The sequence below is a fragment of the Oreochromis aureus genome, linkage group 10 (assembly GCF_013358895.1).
Source record: "Oreochromis aureus strain Israel breed Guangdong linkage group 10, ZZ_aureus, whole genome shotgun sequence".
Classification (NCBI taxonomy): domain Eukaryota; kingdom Metazoa; phylum Chordata; class Actinopteri; order Cichliformes; family Cichlidae; genus Oreochromis; species Oreochromis aureus.
Window position 1 is genome coordinate 23,322,331 of NC_052951.1, and position 15,326 is coordinate 23,337,656.

At 39.7% G+C, this 15,326-nt stretch overlaps 1 protein-coding gene across 1 annotated transcript; it reads left to right on the forward strand.

The window, feature by feature from the left end:
- The first annotated feature begins 275 nt into the window (after positions 1 to 275).
- Positions 276 to 14,901, forward strand: LOC120442224. Its single transcript, XM_039618171.1, has 9 exons — positions 276 to 304; positions 4,920 to 5,119; positions 5,203 to 5,365; positions 5,485 to 5,677; positions 7,778 to 7,879; positions 9,093 to 9,198; positions 10,844 to 10,914; positions 11,015 to 11,180; positions 14,858 to 14,901. Exons 1-9 carry the CDS (start codon positions 276 to 278, stop codon positions 14,899 to 14,901), a joined length of 1,074 nt encoding a protein of 357 aa, XP_039474105.1.
- Positions 14,902 to 15,326: the final 425 nt, after the last annotated feature.

A 15,326-nucleotide genomic window follows, 5' to 3' on the forward strand; every position in this document is an offset into this window, starting at 1 on the left:
CATCTGCTCATCTTGAGCTGAAAGGCATTTCATCTTCATTCTGCAAACTTTTGGTTCCATTCCTACATCACCTCTACATGATTTAGAGATTGCACTTAAAGGTCTCTGACTCTACTTAAAAAGAAAAAGGGGGAAATAAGACACACATACATATAACCACTAACTATTTTAAATTCTCACTGACATGTCAAAAAAGACATCAGAGTCCATTCTAAAGAAAAGTATAGGTATGGCTGTGTGTCCCTCTCAGGTTAACTAGACAAGTAAGGTAAGCGATGGGAGCCAACAAAGGGCGGGCAGACAGGTGAGTGTGAAAGTGCTCTGAGGAAGCCGCAGTATCCGACTGAGTTAAGGGCATTGTTGTAGAAAATGACTTAGACTGGCAGGATACACACTGGAGGCACAGAGATGTAATGTTAGCCCACTGAAAGAGTAGCATGAAAAGGCAAAAGCAAACTGGCCTGTTAACCATACTGAGCAAGATGATAATCTGGCGAGGTCTGGATGGCAGTGCTGGTCCTTTTGCACAACAGTTGATGAGACTGATGACTTACAGGTGGTTCGACGAGAAGGAGGAAGAGGCTCGAGCTCCACCTCAGAGACAATCACAGCTGTGGCTTCCAAACACTTCAAGAGAACAAAACATTACAGGTCAAAGGCCAAAAAATATCTTTTTCTGTAAATTAAAAATGATTCCTAAATCAAACACAGTTCAATGCAAATGACAGAAAGCTGTCAGCTGTCATTTAAACCATTGTTTCAAATGACTCTAAAAATATGTAACACGAATAACTCACCATAATGAACCTCTGTGCTCCTTTGTTGTTATTTTCGGAAAAATTATATTCCCATTTCCCATGTATTTTACTTATATTTCTGCTTCTAAATTTCCCTTACTTACCATCCAACTACAGCACTATAAAAAGTCACATTTATAATAGTGCAGTGGACAGTAAAGCAGTAAACACAGTAACAACTATATTTTAACTTTATTGACAACTAACATTATTCTGGTAAATAAAGTCATATCTGTGCACCAACTATGGGGTAAAATCTATGTTACTTTTTTTATTACTCTATGACAGCACTCTTGTTGAGGGTGACGCATTTTTATGATTTGAATTGCTGTGTAGCAACCTAGTATTTACAAAGAAAAGAAAATAGATGTGATGACAAAGACATTCACTTAGTGGGGTTGGGTTGGGAGTAAATGTGAGTGCTCTCACCCTAAGACAGCTGGGCTCATCACACCCTTCATGTGCTGATCACTGTATTACTTGTATTACTAGTATTTTTACAGTTGCCTCTACGGGTTACATAAAGGTTAGATTATTCCAGAACAATCACTCATCACAAAACAATAGATGTAATGGAAAGCAAAGATTTTTGCATGGTACAGAAATTAGATAATTTCAATGGCCAAGTCAGTATCTAAGTATAGATTTTAATCTTCCAAACTGATTAAAAAACTGCAGTTTACACATTTTGATAAAATGTTATTTTTATTCATTTTTAATCATTATATGTGGATTACTAGGTAGGTAAAAAGTAAGTGGTTCCCCAAATACTCTAAAACACTTCTGGGAAAAATATATTAGTCACTGGGGTCATAAGCACTTTCTTTTTTTAACCTCTCTAAAACATTTTTTAGAACATTATATGGCTTTACAATGACACAATGATGATGATAATACTGTACTCGACTAACATCTTAACAATGCTGACATCAGCATAAAACATCAACATTTGAATATAGCCCCTGCCTGTTGTTGGAAGTTCTCTTGTAACTATTGGTTTGGCTTATTGGTTAAAGGTTTTCATTACAAAGCTTCAGGACAATGTACTTATCATTTCTGCCGCTCTGCCCTCCCTCATGGACATTTTAATTCCCGCAAGATATAAGGAAAAGGCCAGACTTCACCTTCAGATTCCATCAGCATCGCTGGTGACAACTCCCACCTTTCACCTTCCCTCTTCAGCTTCCTTGGGGGAAGAACAACATCTAGGCTCAGTCCAACAGACTGCTGAACAGCTTTATCCACCAGGCTGTCTGGGGACTGAACTCTGTTGGCACTTTTAGTCATACCTGTTGCTGTTGGTCATTTGCACTAATGTTCTTGTACATGTCACAAGCTGCTCTATTAATTTATTTTATTCATATCTTGTACTACTGCTACTACTGTACATAGGTTTGATTTTTATACATCACCTAGAGTGTTTTGATTCTCCTGTATTCCCTGTAAATGTAGAAAATTGAAAATAAAAAAATCGTTGAATCTTTATTACTCCTAAAAGTAACATAAACAAGTACTTACAGCATGTATATCATACACTCTTGCTTGCATTGTATCTGGAGAGCCACCATCTCAAATCAAGCCTAAAGTTGTATGGATACTACCATGACACCTGGTGGTATATCTTGAGGTACAGCATAGCAGACACAAGCCTATGTCAGGATTAAGGATAATCTAGACTAATAGAAAACACTTTAGTTTTGCACTGTTGCTTTTGGTTACTTGTAAAGAAGTTTTGCCCCATCATGTGGTGAGTACTGATCACTGCATTACTTGCAACTCAAATTGTCTCTCATACCAATTGTTTTTACAGTTTCTAAATGTTACCAGATATTCAAGATTATCACAGAACAATGAGTAATCACAAGCTGATGCATATAAAGGAAAACACTTATTTTCATTTACAAGTTTTATGGTAAGATTAGTCCAAATTTAGCACTTTCTACATTGTGACTATCTTTGTTCTTTGTTTGAAAGGTTTGTATAGCCAAACAGTTATTACTATATACAAGACAGTGGGAAAGATATGTGTCAAAGATTAGAACAGACTTTTTTATTTTGTTTCCAAAATATCACATGATCACAAAACTTGACAAATGATTACTGAGCTATATATATGTCATGATTTTAACAACATTTTAAAGTATAGTATACCACTTTCTTACTAACCTCTTTGTCACTTTGGCAGTATCACATGGCTTAGCAAGTCACTGAAAGCAGGGTAGAGTTTGTGGTTCTTAAAGTCATGACAATCCACACAGTGAAGATTACTGACCTAAAACAAGAACCACAACTCACGTCTGCTGTGAGCACCCATACCCCAAATCACAAGCAAATCAGCAATTTGAGACCATGTGTGGAAGTATTACTGACCAGTAAACTTTATTGAGTCTCCAAGATTAGACAGGTTTAGATTTTGGTTAAAATTTTAACAGAATTAAAGTTTATGATTCGGGTCAGTAGGTTGAAAGAAATGAGACAAAGATTATCACTGAAAACAAAGAACAATAAAGGCAGTCTTACATTTAAAAAGAAAGAGGATAATGCTGAGGCAAGGTCAGAAAGAGTATTTGATGAAAAAATTCATTTGCATGTTAATCGGATGGTGTTTTTCTTGCGTGCTGTTTCACTCTAACATCTGAGTAGATGATATTGTCTTCACCATGATCTGAAAAATGTAAAAACAGAAAAGAGATGATGGAATAAGGTAAATATTCCCACTGCACATATTTATGATTCGTAAAATTATTTTTAGGATTCTCAAGTAAACTTGGCAGGTCTGCAGTCGCACTGTGAACAAAAGCAAGACAAACAGAGGTCAATCGGTTTTTACTTGCAAGGGAAGCCTGATCAGGATCTTGGAGCTGCAAGCTCCCCATCTGATCCCAGCCAACTTCAAACTCCAGCCTTCCCTCACAGCCTTTTATTCAGTGAAAACACAAACACCTCATTGTAAAACCCATATGGTGTGTCATAAAAGCTAAGGCACTGTGTGTGTGTGTGTGTGTGTGCGTGCGTCTATGTGGTATGGATGGACATTTGACCTGACGCTGTACCTGGGCTACGGGGACATTTCGGCTTTTTGCTGTGTATTCATGTGTCCCCCTAAAACATGAATTGTAAATGCATTTTTAAGTGTCTAAATAATAATTTTTTCTACTTCTTATGAGGTCATTATTTATCTTTTGACCTGTATTTGCTTAAACTGTAGTGTAAATTCATTTATTAAACTATAATTAAAAGATTTTCTGATTTTCTTAAAAGTCCACCTATACCACTCACATGATTTTTGTGTATTCCAGTTTATTGCACAGTGACGTTTGAGTTAGAGTGGATGTGTGTAAGTACTACTATTTAATACACATTTTCAATACACACGGCCGGAAGTCATTGTGATTGGTAGGCTATATATATAGGCGGAACCTACGGAAGCGATTTTGCTGCGTGCCCTTTAACAAGTACATGTCGACGGCAAGGCGAAGACTGATTAAAAGCACAAAGGTAAGCCTTTTTAATGTAAAATGCACCATGACTTTAATACTATATGAAATTATAGGTGCACAGGCTTATATTAAACTGGTTTAATATATGCTTTATGGACTGTTAGCTAGTTTTTGAAGAAGTAAAACTGCCTCATCGTTTGTCATTGAGTAAATAAAATAGGGCTGACGACTAACCGCGTCAACGCGATAAAGCGGGCTAACCCGTGTTAGGATTTACTCGGTGTTAAAGCATTAATGTGGCTTAAACGTGTTAATGCCGACATCGCGACTAACGTGATTAACAATTAAACCAGCGCAGTCTGAGTCAAAATCCCTGATGTTGCTGTCAGCTAATTTCGGGCAGTTTGTCCAATGTCTGTCCATTCTGCTGACAGCCCTAAAATAAAAGCAAGGGGTATAAGTGTATTTAATCGTGTATTTATTTATATGCCTGAAGAAAAAACTTCTTACAGTTTTGATGCCTAAGCTTTCTCCGTACTTGTATCACTCTCTGCAGTCGCCATTGCAGAAATGTCACATGTCGCCATTTTGAGAACTAGGCCTTTAACATTTTAAAAGAAGGCATAAATTAGGACTATGAATAAGTCAGCTGTGTTTATGCTGTAAACTACACTACTGCTAGTTCTACTACTACTGATGATGATGATGATGACGATGATGACGATAATCGTAATACTTTATATGCTTTGGTAATACAGGCAATCAAAACGTACAGGAGAACATGCGAAGGAGACGCATTCCTCCACGGAGGATGCAGTCTGTCATGTTTCTGCTGGAAGGACAAACTGGGACTTGATATCCACTACATAAATGCCTTCAAAGGTAAGTTGGTCTTTAGTTTGGATTAGATTTGGAGTTTGTCACTTTGTCTTTTGTCACTCACTTGGTATGCCTCTGCAATTCAGGTCGGGGCATTTTCACGACTGTTCCATTCCAAAAAGGAGACTTCCTTTTGGAATACAGAGGTAAACTCATAACAAAAGAAGAATGTGAGCGGAGACACAGAGTTTATCATGACAGCCTGAAGGTGTTCATGTTTGAATTCAAGTTTGATGGAAAACTCTGGTGGTGCGTATTATATCAGTGTAGTTTGATTACGATTAAATTACACTTTGCTTTTGATTTATGAAAAGAAAGCTTCCTAACAAAAACTAGTTAAGCTAATACTTTTTTGCCTAACCCCACAGTGTGGATGCATCTCAAGAAGATGGGTCATTAGGCAGACTTGTCAACGACAACCACATCAGTCCAAGTGCTAAGATGAAAATATTAAATATCAATCGAAAGCCCCATCTATGCTTATTTGCAAGCAGAGACATAAGTCCAGGCGAAGAAATAGACTATAATTATGGTGACTCGGATTGGCCCTGGAGATGCAAGGTATTTCTACAATTGTACTTTTTGGAACTGATAAATTGCATACCGTAAGCCATTTTTACATTTGTACCTACTCAAATTGGCTTAACGTGACTTAGGGCATCTAGTTTTCCATTGAAATTGAGTATCACCTACTGTGCCTGGGGTCACTATAGTAATGCAGCCGAGCATCCAGTGATATAAATGCCACAGCAAGCATGGATGTCAAGGTGACAAAATGCCTGCTGCTCAGTCTATACTTTAGTGTTCAATTCAGGGATCACGCTGTTAATTTTGGTAGCCATTTCAAACATTTCAGAGTTTCAAAAATGATGGCTTGGATTTTCATGAAGGAGGTGCACTCATAACTTATCGAGTGACACCATTGACCAGCCACCTGGTGGCATTCAGTCTGTCTATGTCAAATTTTCTGATCACTTTGCATCACTTGGAACCTTGGTGCAGTAGTTACTGAAAAACTACATGGTACTATAACCTCCTGGAAAAACCAGGGTAGGTACTAATGGAAAACAGGCAATTGTGATGGCTGCCACATCAAAGCCCTCCAAAAGCACTAAAAAAATATCAGCAGGTATGTAGAAATAAAAAATGGCTTTGGGTTACTAAATTTTAACAGTGATTGATGTTTAATGTGATTCTAGCCTCTTTAGTTAGATTCAGTTTAAATTTTGTCCCTCAAGGATAAATGGGCCCTAGTGATAGTTCGTTGCTGCTACAGGTGATTGTTTTACTCCTTTAGCAATGCCTTAAAAAAGATTAAAGAAATCACATGGACTATTTTTCTCTTAATCACAGGGCCTTAAATTCTCTATACATGACAGTGAATATTTTAAAGACATTAGCTTGAAACTTATCATTCTCATACAGTTTCTTTAATGTTTCAAAAACCTCTTCAAAAATGCACTGTATTTTCATTCTCTATCTGTTACACACGAAGACTGAGACCAGCCAGATTCAGAAGACCGTGAGCTGCCTAAAGCCGCAACCAAACTGCATTCCAAACAATGATCTGGACCTGAAACATCCAGAGCCTGAAAGGGTAAATAATCCAGTGTACCACTAAATGAACTAATAATTTAATCTATCATCCATCTTTATGGATGCTGTGTGTGTGTGTTTGGCAGTCACCTGGGTGTAATGTGATTTACATGGACCGTGGCTTGTAGGTCCTTTTCATTGTTTCAAAGTGCAAGTCTGGATAACATCTGAGTGTGTGTGTGTTAACCACCCAAATGTGACTTAGGAGGACCACACTGTTATTGGGGGACTCCGTCAAAGTTTGCTTCATGGTGACATCACTCTGGTTTTAGGAGGGGTCTTCTCTTATTTTTTGACAGTTTGACCTACATCACGCAGAACTGACTGCATGTGCTTTGTTTCTATGTTGAAATGGTTTGAAACTCAGGCTTGAACATTAAGATAGATAGTACTATACAACTTCTTAACTTGTTTTAGGCACTTTTTACTGCTGTAGTGCATGGGTTCTCTCTGGCTGTGTACTCTGGCTTCTTCCCACAGTCCAAAGATGTAGCTTATGGGGTTAGGTTAACTGGTGATTCAAAACTGCCCTTTGGTGTGAATGCAAATGCTTCTCCTTCCTTGTTAAACTGGTGATCTGTCCAGGTTGTACTGCCCTATGGTAGCTGGTATAGGCCCCAAACCTGCTACCCCACAATCCTGATAAGGATAAGTGGAAGAGGATGGATGATTGCAAAGGAATCAGTTGTTAATTATTGTAGCCAGTATTTTTTCAGAAGAAAACATTTGAGTGGAAAGGCCCCCACATATGCAAATTAAAACAGAAGCACAGGCCTGCCCAGTACTGTTGCAAGAAGAGCACTTGGTCTAATCTTTGTGCCATCTTTTCTTTGTTGCAGGATCTTGATGAAGAAATGCCTCAGCAAGGCTCAGAAGCCATGCATTCTTCTTCAGCGCAAGATTCTGAAGAGGTAACATTGACCTAGGACAGATTTTAATGAATGTTTCTCATGCACGATGTTTCCCTTACGCTATTTGCCGATAGTGAAATGGTTTATTCATCCTCTTGAGTAACTGTCAGATTACGGTTCTTTTGTCTTCATTCTCTATCTGTTACACACGAAGACTGAGACCAGCCAGATTCAGAAGACTGTGAGCTGCCTAAAGCCGCAACCAAACTGCATTCCAAACAATGATCTGGACCTGAAACATCCAGAGCCTGAAAGGGTAAATAATCCAGTGTACCACTTAATGAACTAATAATTTAATCTATCATCATTCTTTATGGATGCTGTGTGTGTGTGTTTGGCAGTCACCTGGGTGTAATGTGATTTACATGGACCGTGGCTTGTAGGTCCTTTTCATTGTTTCAAAGTGCAAGTCTGGATAACATCTGTGTGTGTGTGTGTGTTAACCACCCAAATGTGACTTAGGAGGACCACACTGTTATTGGGGGACTCCGTCAAAGTTTGCTTCATGGTGACATCACTCTGGTTTTAGGAGGGGTCTTCTCTTATTTTTTGACAGTTTGACCTACAGCACGCAGAATTGACTGCATGTGCTTTGTTTCTATGTTGAAATGGTTTGAAACTCAGGCTTGAACATTAAGATAGATAGTACTATACAACTTCTTAACTTGTTTTAGGCACTTTTACTGCTGTAGTGCATGGGTTCTCTCTGGCTGTGTACTCTGGCTTCTTCCCACAGTCCAAAGATGTAGCTTATGGGGTTAGGTTAACTGGTGATTCAAAACTGCCCTTTGGTGTGAATGCAAATGCTTCTCCTTCCATGTTAAACTGGTGATCTGTCCAGGTTGTACTGCCCTATGGTAGCTGGTATAGGCCCCAAACCTGCTACCCCACAATCCTGATAAGGATAAGTGGAAGAGGATGGATGATTGCAAAGGAATCAGTTGTTAATTGGAGTGAGAGGCTGTCACAGGGTATCACATTGACAGACTCTATCACACTCACACCTATGGGCAATTTAGAATTACCAGTCCAGCTAACCCCACTAACTGCATGTCTTTGGGCGGAAGCTGTAGTTGCCAGATACAACTCAGGTGAGAGGCATTGTACACCCATCATATTTGGAATAGGTTCCAGCCGCAAGGATAAGCAAATAAGGAAGGATTGGTTTTTTTAATTTTGTTTTGTTTTTTTTTTACTCTGACCCACTCCACACAGATAAGAATGCATGTGCCGTTTTTAAGAAGTTGCAGTGTTTTAACTCAATTAACTCTTCTAGATAACAACAAAGTGAAAGAATCAATTCCCCTAATCCCAGTAAAATGGTTCCAGTAGAAAAAAGTGAAGAGGTTGATTGCCTTCAAATTTTATACTGGGATGAAGTGTATTAGTTGATATCTGCAACTGAATTGAAAACACCTCACCTTTCCAACTGTCCAAAACAAATAAATGTTGCAATATTTTGCTAACAGTGTCACAGTCATCGTCTGGTGTGCACAACAATATCATCTTTGGACAAGTGCATTCAGTGTGTGGGACCGGTTTCCTCCCTCAAGTGGCTTGGCTATAAGTGCAAAGGTGAGACATTTAGTGAATAGGTACAGTATATAGTAAAAAGCATTAATAGAGTTCAACAAGTTAAGACTAGCTGAAATGAACACTGCTCCCTTTTTAATCAGTGGGTGGTCATGTCTAATTAAAGAAATGTAGTATTACCTCTTTGGTGCAGGACCTTGTAAAAATGGTATACTTGGGATTGTCCTCAATTCCCCATTCCATAACATAAACTGCTCAAAATAATAAAGGGAACACTTAAACAATGTGATGTAACTCCAAGTCAGTCACACTTCTGTGAAATCAAACTGTTCACTTAGGAAGTAACACTGACAACCAGTTTCACATGCTGTTTTGCAAATAGAGTAGACAACAAGTGGAAATTATAGTCAATTCACCATAATAAAGGACTGGTTCTGCAGGTGGTGACCACAGACCACTTCTCAGCATCTATGCTTTCTGGCTGATGTTATGGTCACTTTTGAATGCTGGCGGTGATTTCATTTTAGTGGTAGCATGAGACAGTCTACAACCCACACAAGTGGCTCAGGCAGTGCAGCTCATCTAGTGTAGCACATCAATGTGAGCTGTGGCAAGAAGGTTTGCTGTGTCTGTTAGTGTAGTGTCCAGAGCATGGAGGTGTTACCTGGATGTGGAGTAGGCCATAGGAGGGCAACAACCCAGCAGCAGGACCGCTACCTCCACCTTTGTGCAAGGAGGAACAAGAGGAGCCCTGCAAAATGACCTCAAACAGGCCACAAATGTGCATCTGTCTGCTCAAATGGTCAGATGGCTTGAGGGTCCAGCGTCCACAGGTGGGGATTGAGCTTGCAGCCCTACACCATGCAGGACGTTTGGCATTTGCCAGAAAACACAAAGTTTGGCAACTTCGGCACTGGCACCCTATGCTCCTCACAGCTGAAAGGAGGTTCAAACTGAGCACATGTGACAGTCTGGAGATGCCGTGGGGAACGTTCTGTCTGCAACATCCTCCAGCATGATCATATTGGCAGTGGGTCAGTAATGGTGTGGGGGTGGCATTTCTGTGCCTGCCAGAGAGCCTGACTGTCATTAGGTAACAAGATGAGATCCTCGGACCCTTTGTGAGACCACATGCTGGTGCGTTTGGCCCTGGGGTCCACCTAATGCGAGATGACACTGGACCTCATGTGGCTGGAGTATGTCAGCAGTTCCTCCATGACAAAGGCATTGATGCTATGGACTGGCCCGCCTGTTCCCCAGACCTGAATCCAATTGAGCACATCTGGGACATCATGTCTCACTCCATCCACCACAAACTGTCCAGGGGTTGGCGGATGCTTTAGTCCGGGTCTTGGAGGAGATCCTTCAGGAGACCGTCCGCCACCTCATCCCGAGCATGCCCAGGCATTGTAGGGAAGTCATACAGGCATCTGGAGGCCACACACATTCTACACACTTTCATGCCATTCAACTACCTAAAGAACAAAATATTTAATAAGAATAATTCATTCATTCACATCTGGGATGTCCTTTTGGGGGTTAGCAGTGTATGTGTAGTCATTAAAATATCCTTAAGTGTGAACAGTTTTTTTTTTTTTCAGCATTTGACATTACTGCAATGCTTTGACAAAAAACTACTTGACTTAAATAGAACTGCAAAGCTAAATTAAGTCAAAATGTGTTTCAGTTTGTTTAGGGGTCTGGCACAAATCCTGCCTTGCAAAATTGGCAAATCAGAATTGTCACCAGTCAACACAGGTGTGTATCCCATTCATATTTGGCTTGACTTTTTTTCAGTTTATTTTTTACCTGTCTAAAGTATTGATCAATTAAAATAACTTTTATTCTTACATTCCAGAAAGAAGAAATTTCTGAATATTCAGGGGAGGATGGATTGCCACATTCAGTTCTGGATCAAATATCAAGCGATGATGATGGCAACCACAGCATATCAGAAGAAGAATATGTGCCAGATTCAGAGTCATATGATGAAGATTCAGATGAAGACATCTCATTATTGCCAAGTGTGGGGAATAGAAATATTTTACTGCTATTATTTGCTGCTATTTTATAATCATCATTACCATTTCATGGGATGTTGCATTCAGATGCATTCAGATGTTCAAATATATTGGTATTATATTAGTCTTTATTACAGGTCCAAAGAAGAACCATTTTAAAGGGTTGAGTTGAATCTATAATTTAAAAGTTATTAATGCTTTTATGATCTCTGTGTAGAGGGCAGAGACAGGAAAATACTCTCTGTGCTAAAATGAGACAGGAAACGAAACGCGTCTGCAGAGCATGTTTTGCAGAAGTGAAACCGAAAGCAGAGTGACTGCAAGCCAAAGAGCAGGGTGTTATGCATGTATCGTTGATTAACACACACTTAGTTAGAGGAATCACTGATAGGGGAAAGTTCAAGTTGCTTAAGTTAAGGTCAACTAAGGTTCAGAAAAGCAGATGCAGTACAGACAGACAAATAGTGAGAGGTCATGACACGTACGCAGTACACAACATGCACGCGCCCTTGCACGTGTACGCACTCACACACACACCATAACAGGTCTATTTTGGTAGGGCAGAAATGCAGAAGTGTGCCGAAGTACTTAGAGGAAGTGCAACTGATGTTCCGGGGAGATAAGCGACAGCGAGAATGGAGACAGGAAGCATCAGCCGTCGACACGAAGATGATGTTCTATGTTAAAAGTCATTGTGGTTTTGGTGTGACGTAAATCTGCCTAGTAACAGAAAAGGGGGCTGTACAATTCTTAACCCCATAAAACAGTTGTCTGAATATGAGAAAGACAGTTCAACACTGATTGGGTTGTTGAACTCACACATGTGTTCATTAAAATGCCGTCTAAATTGCACACGCCTGGATCTGTGGTTTTTATGGATTCTTCTCTCAACATTGAACCCTAACATTTGGGGGCTCGTTCCGGTGAAGAGAGGGAATTAATTTTGGTGTAGATGGAGAGATCCAGGGTCTGTGGTGATTGGATGGGCAGATAGGAGTCAGTGGTCTGAAGTGAGTGGACATAAGCCGGCTTAAACAAAGGTAAGGCACATACCTGTTGAATTTTCCAAAATGTGCTAGATTGGACATGTCAAATTAAAGTCTACTCACTGAAAATTACTGGTGAATGTCTGTTTTAATTTTGGTGAAGTTTTCATGAAGTTTACCGGTTGAAGTAATGATAATGAAATGGAAGTTTATAAGTGACAGTACTGAGTTAATGAGAATAAAGGAATGAAGAGAGTTAAGGCAGTTGGACTGCCAAGCAGTTGGACTGCTAAGTGAACTTAGAATGATAGGGAATTTGGTCATTGTGTGGGGTGAAGCCCCGTTGGTCATTTGATCTACGTGTGATGGTCAGTTCGTGGGTTCAAGTCCCTTATGTCCACAACGGAGATCTGCCTCAATCTTAATCCTGATCCGGTGTAGATTGTTGTTTCAAATTATTATAAATTTTTCTCTAGGACGACAGCGGCGTCTGTTAAGAAGCGCATTTTCTCCTTGGTAACGCTTGCACCTGGGCAGGACGCTGACCCTTGGCCTACCCTGAAGAGTAGGGATAGTACCGTCGACAGCGGGAGAGAACTTGGGAACCTCTGAAATTGCTAGGAGTTAGAGTCTCCTATTTTTGCGCTTATTGGGTATGCTGGCAAATTAAGTTAGGTTTAGAGATCTGGACAGGACAGTCTGGGACCGCCCTGGTGAATTGAGCACAAAAAGTCTGGGACTGATCGGTTGGAGCCGTTATGTTCTATTATCGAAATTACATAGGAGTTGAAAGGGCTAAAAAAAAATCTGTGCAGTTGTACTTTAAGACGTCTGTAATATAAAATATGAGATCTATGAGTAGGATCAGTCTCTGTGTTAGTCATGCACAGCCGGATGTGCACTGATTGTGTGTGTAAATGCAAATGAGCAGCAGTGACGCGCAGAGAGGGTGGTTTCAGTTTTCGAGAGGACTGAGCTTTTTGCTAAATGCCTGTATATAAGAGGTTGGTTTTGCTTATTATGAGAGTGTAAATACAGTGTGAATATATTAGTGTGGATGCATAGTAAATGACTGAATTTTGATAGATGTATAGTTCGTGAGCCATAAATGTTGGTGTGTTCATTTTCAGTTATGTGTGTGGGGAGAAGCCGTGAGGATGATGAGAGGTTTCAGTTTTCTTTTTCTTTTCTTTTGACTTGCTCTTTCTGATCATGGAAGGCATGTCCAAAATACTCGTATGAAAGCGTATTTCGAGTGATTTTAACTGTGTGAGTGCTGTCAGTATTTGATTTGAGTGACTCTGCGTGAGTTCTCTGAGTGAGAGAAAGGCAGTGCGTGTGAGACGATTTATGGCGTCTGAAAGAGGTTAGAGCATTTAAAAGGTGTGTATGGAATAAAGGAGTGTGAAATATATTTCTTGGGTGATGAAAAGTAGGATGTGCTAAAGTTTGAAAGTGTTTTTAATTCAAGAAAACAAAAACAAAGGAGTTAGATTAGTTTGAGGAACAGGAAATATTGCTCTGTGTATCGGGGCTGCAGCAACAGGAAATAGTGAACAGGAACTGTGCATGCCCATATATGGGAACTGAGTGTGTGCAGAAAGAACACAGAGAGACAGACGAGGAAATGGGAGCAAATGAAGCCTTTAAGAAAAAAATGAATATAATACTAATTATATGGTCAATACAGGTGGGCGTCTTTCAACTTTGCAACCTTGAGTTCAGCAGCAGAAAAGTAGATTAAAAGAATTGGGAGAATAAGCCAGTTTTTGGCTCGAAATTGTGCGGCTGGATCTCTCACTTTGTCCCTGAAGCGGAGAAGAAGTTCAAAGGACAGTCAATCGCCTGATGAAGACCGATAGAACATCGTGAACTTGAATACAGCAGGCAAACGGCAGTGCCACTGATCCATTAACCCTGATGACGACTGACGACCAGCAGCAGCATGTAAGAGTAATGTAACATGTACTGTGAAAATACAGGCTGGGCAGTTGAACAGTGGGATAAAGAATTGTGGAAGAGCACTGGACATTGAGTGATATTTTGCCATGCTGGGACTTAATCTGAAAGAAAGACTGTAAAGAAACAGAGAAGAAGACAACAGCTGAGTTGAGACTGTGTTTGCTGGAGCTTTGAAGCCCGAACAGGACATTGTGCAGAGAGGACCAGTGAGAGATGAAGCTGGACGAGTTTGGCTGCGAGAATATAGGATATAATTGGATTGAAAATTGAAACCTGAACTCATGAATTGTTTAGGGATGTCCACTACAGCATAACAAAGAGGTAAACATTAGAAAAGGTAGGAATAATGAACGAAAATAATTGTCATTACCTTAATGAATAGAAAACACACATACAAATTGTTACATGTGAGATTATTTTTGAAATGAATCAGAAGTGAGATAGTTTGAATCTAAAGCTCAGTGGTGAAATGCATAAATTAAATATGAATATATAGGATGCAATGAAGAAACAGCTTACACGTAGTGTACATTAACATGAATACATCACAAGGCAACGAAGAACTCAATGAATTAATTTAATGAAGAAGCAGTTTACACCCAATTAACATAAAATGCAGGGAAGAACACGCTTACATGCATGGCATAATTGGTGTTTCTGATCAGAGATAGAGAAATGGGTTATTTAACCACTGGTGATAATAATGAAAATGTCTTAGTTTGTTATTTTCAGGGGTAAAGCAGACCCAGGCCAATTCTCCAGATGCAGGAGTCTGAAGAAATTACAGGTTAACATGAATGGATATGTTAAGGCAAGTTTCTGGTTGAATTGTTCACAGCATGATGTGTCCAGGAACCTGAAAAGCAAGCCCCAGCTCCTGGCTGAAGACCAGGAGGGCGGTAATTTAAGGTGGGAAATCAAAATGTGGGTTAGTAACTCGGGGAAAAAAGAAAACTGACTGCTTAACTGGAGAGTTGGGAAGAAGTCTGGGAGACTGTGAAGTCATAGATGCAAAATAACATATACCCATACACACACAAACAGAAAATGCATTAACCTTATAAAGACAAGCTCCTGAAGCTTAATGAACAGATATTGATTAAAAACCTGGCTAAGAACATAAGCATATGCAATGAAGATCTGCTTGCTGCTTGTATGAGTGAGAGAATGGTGTGAATGGTTAATACAATTGATGGAAAGA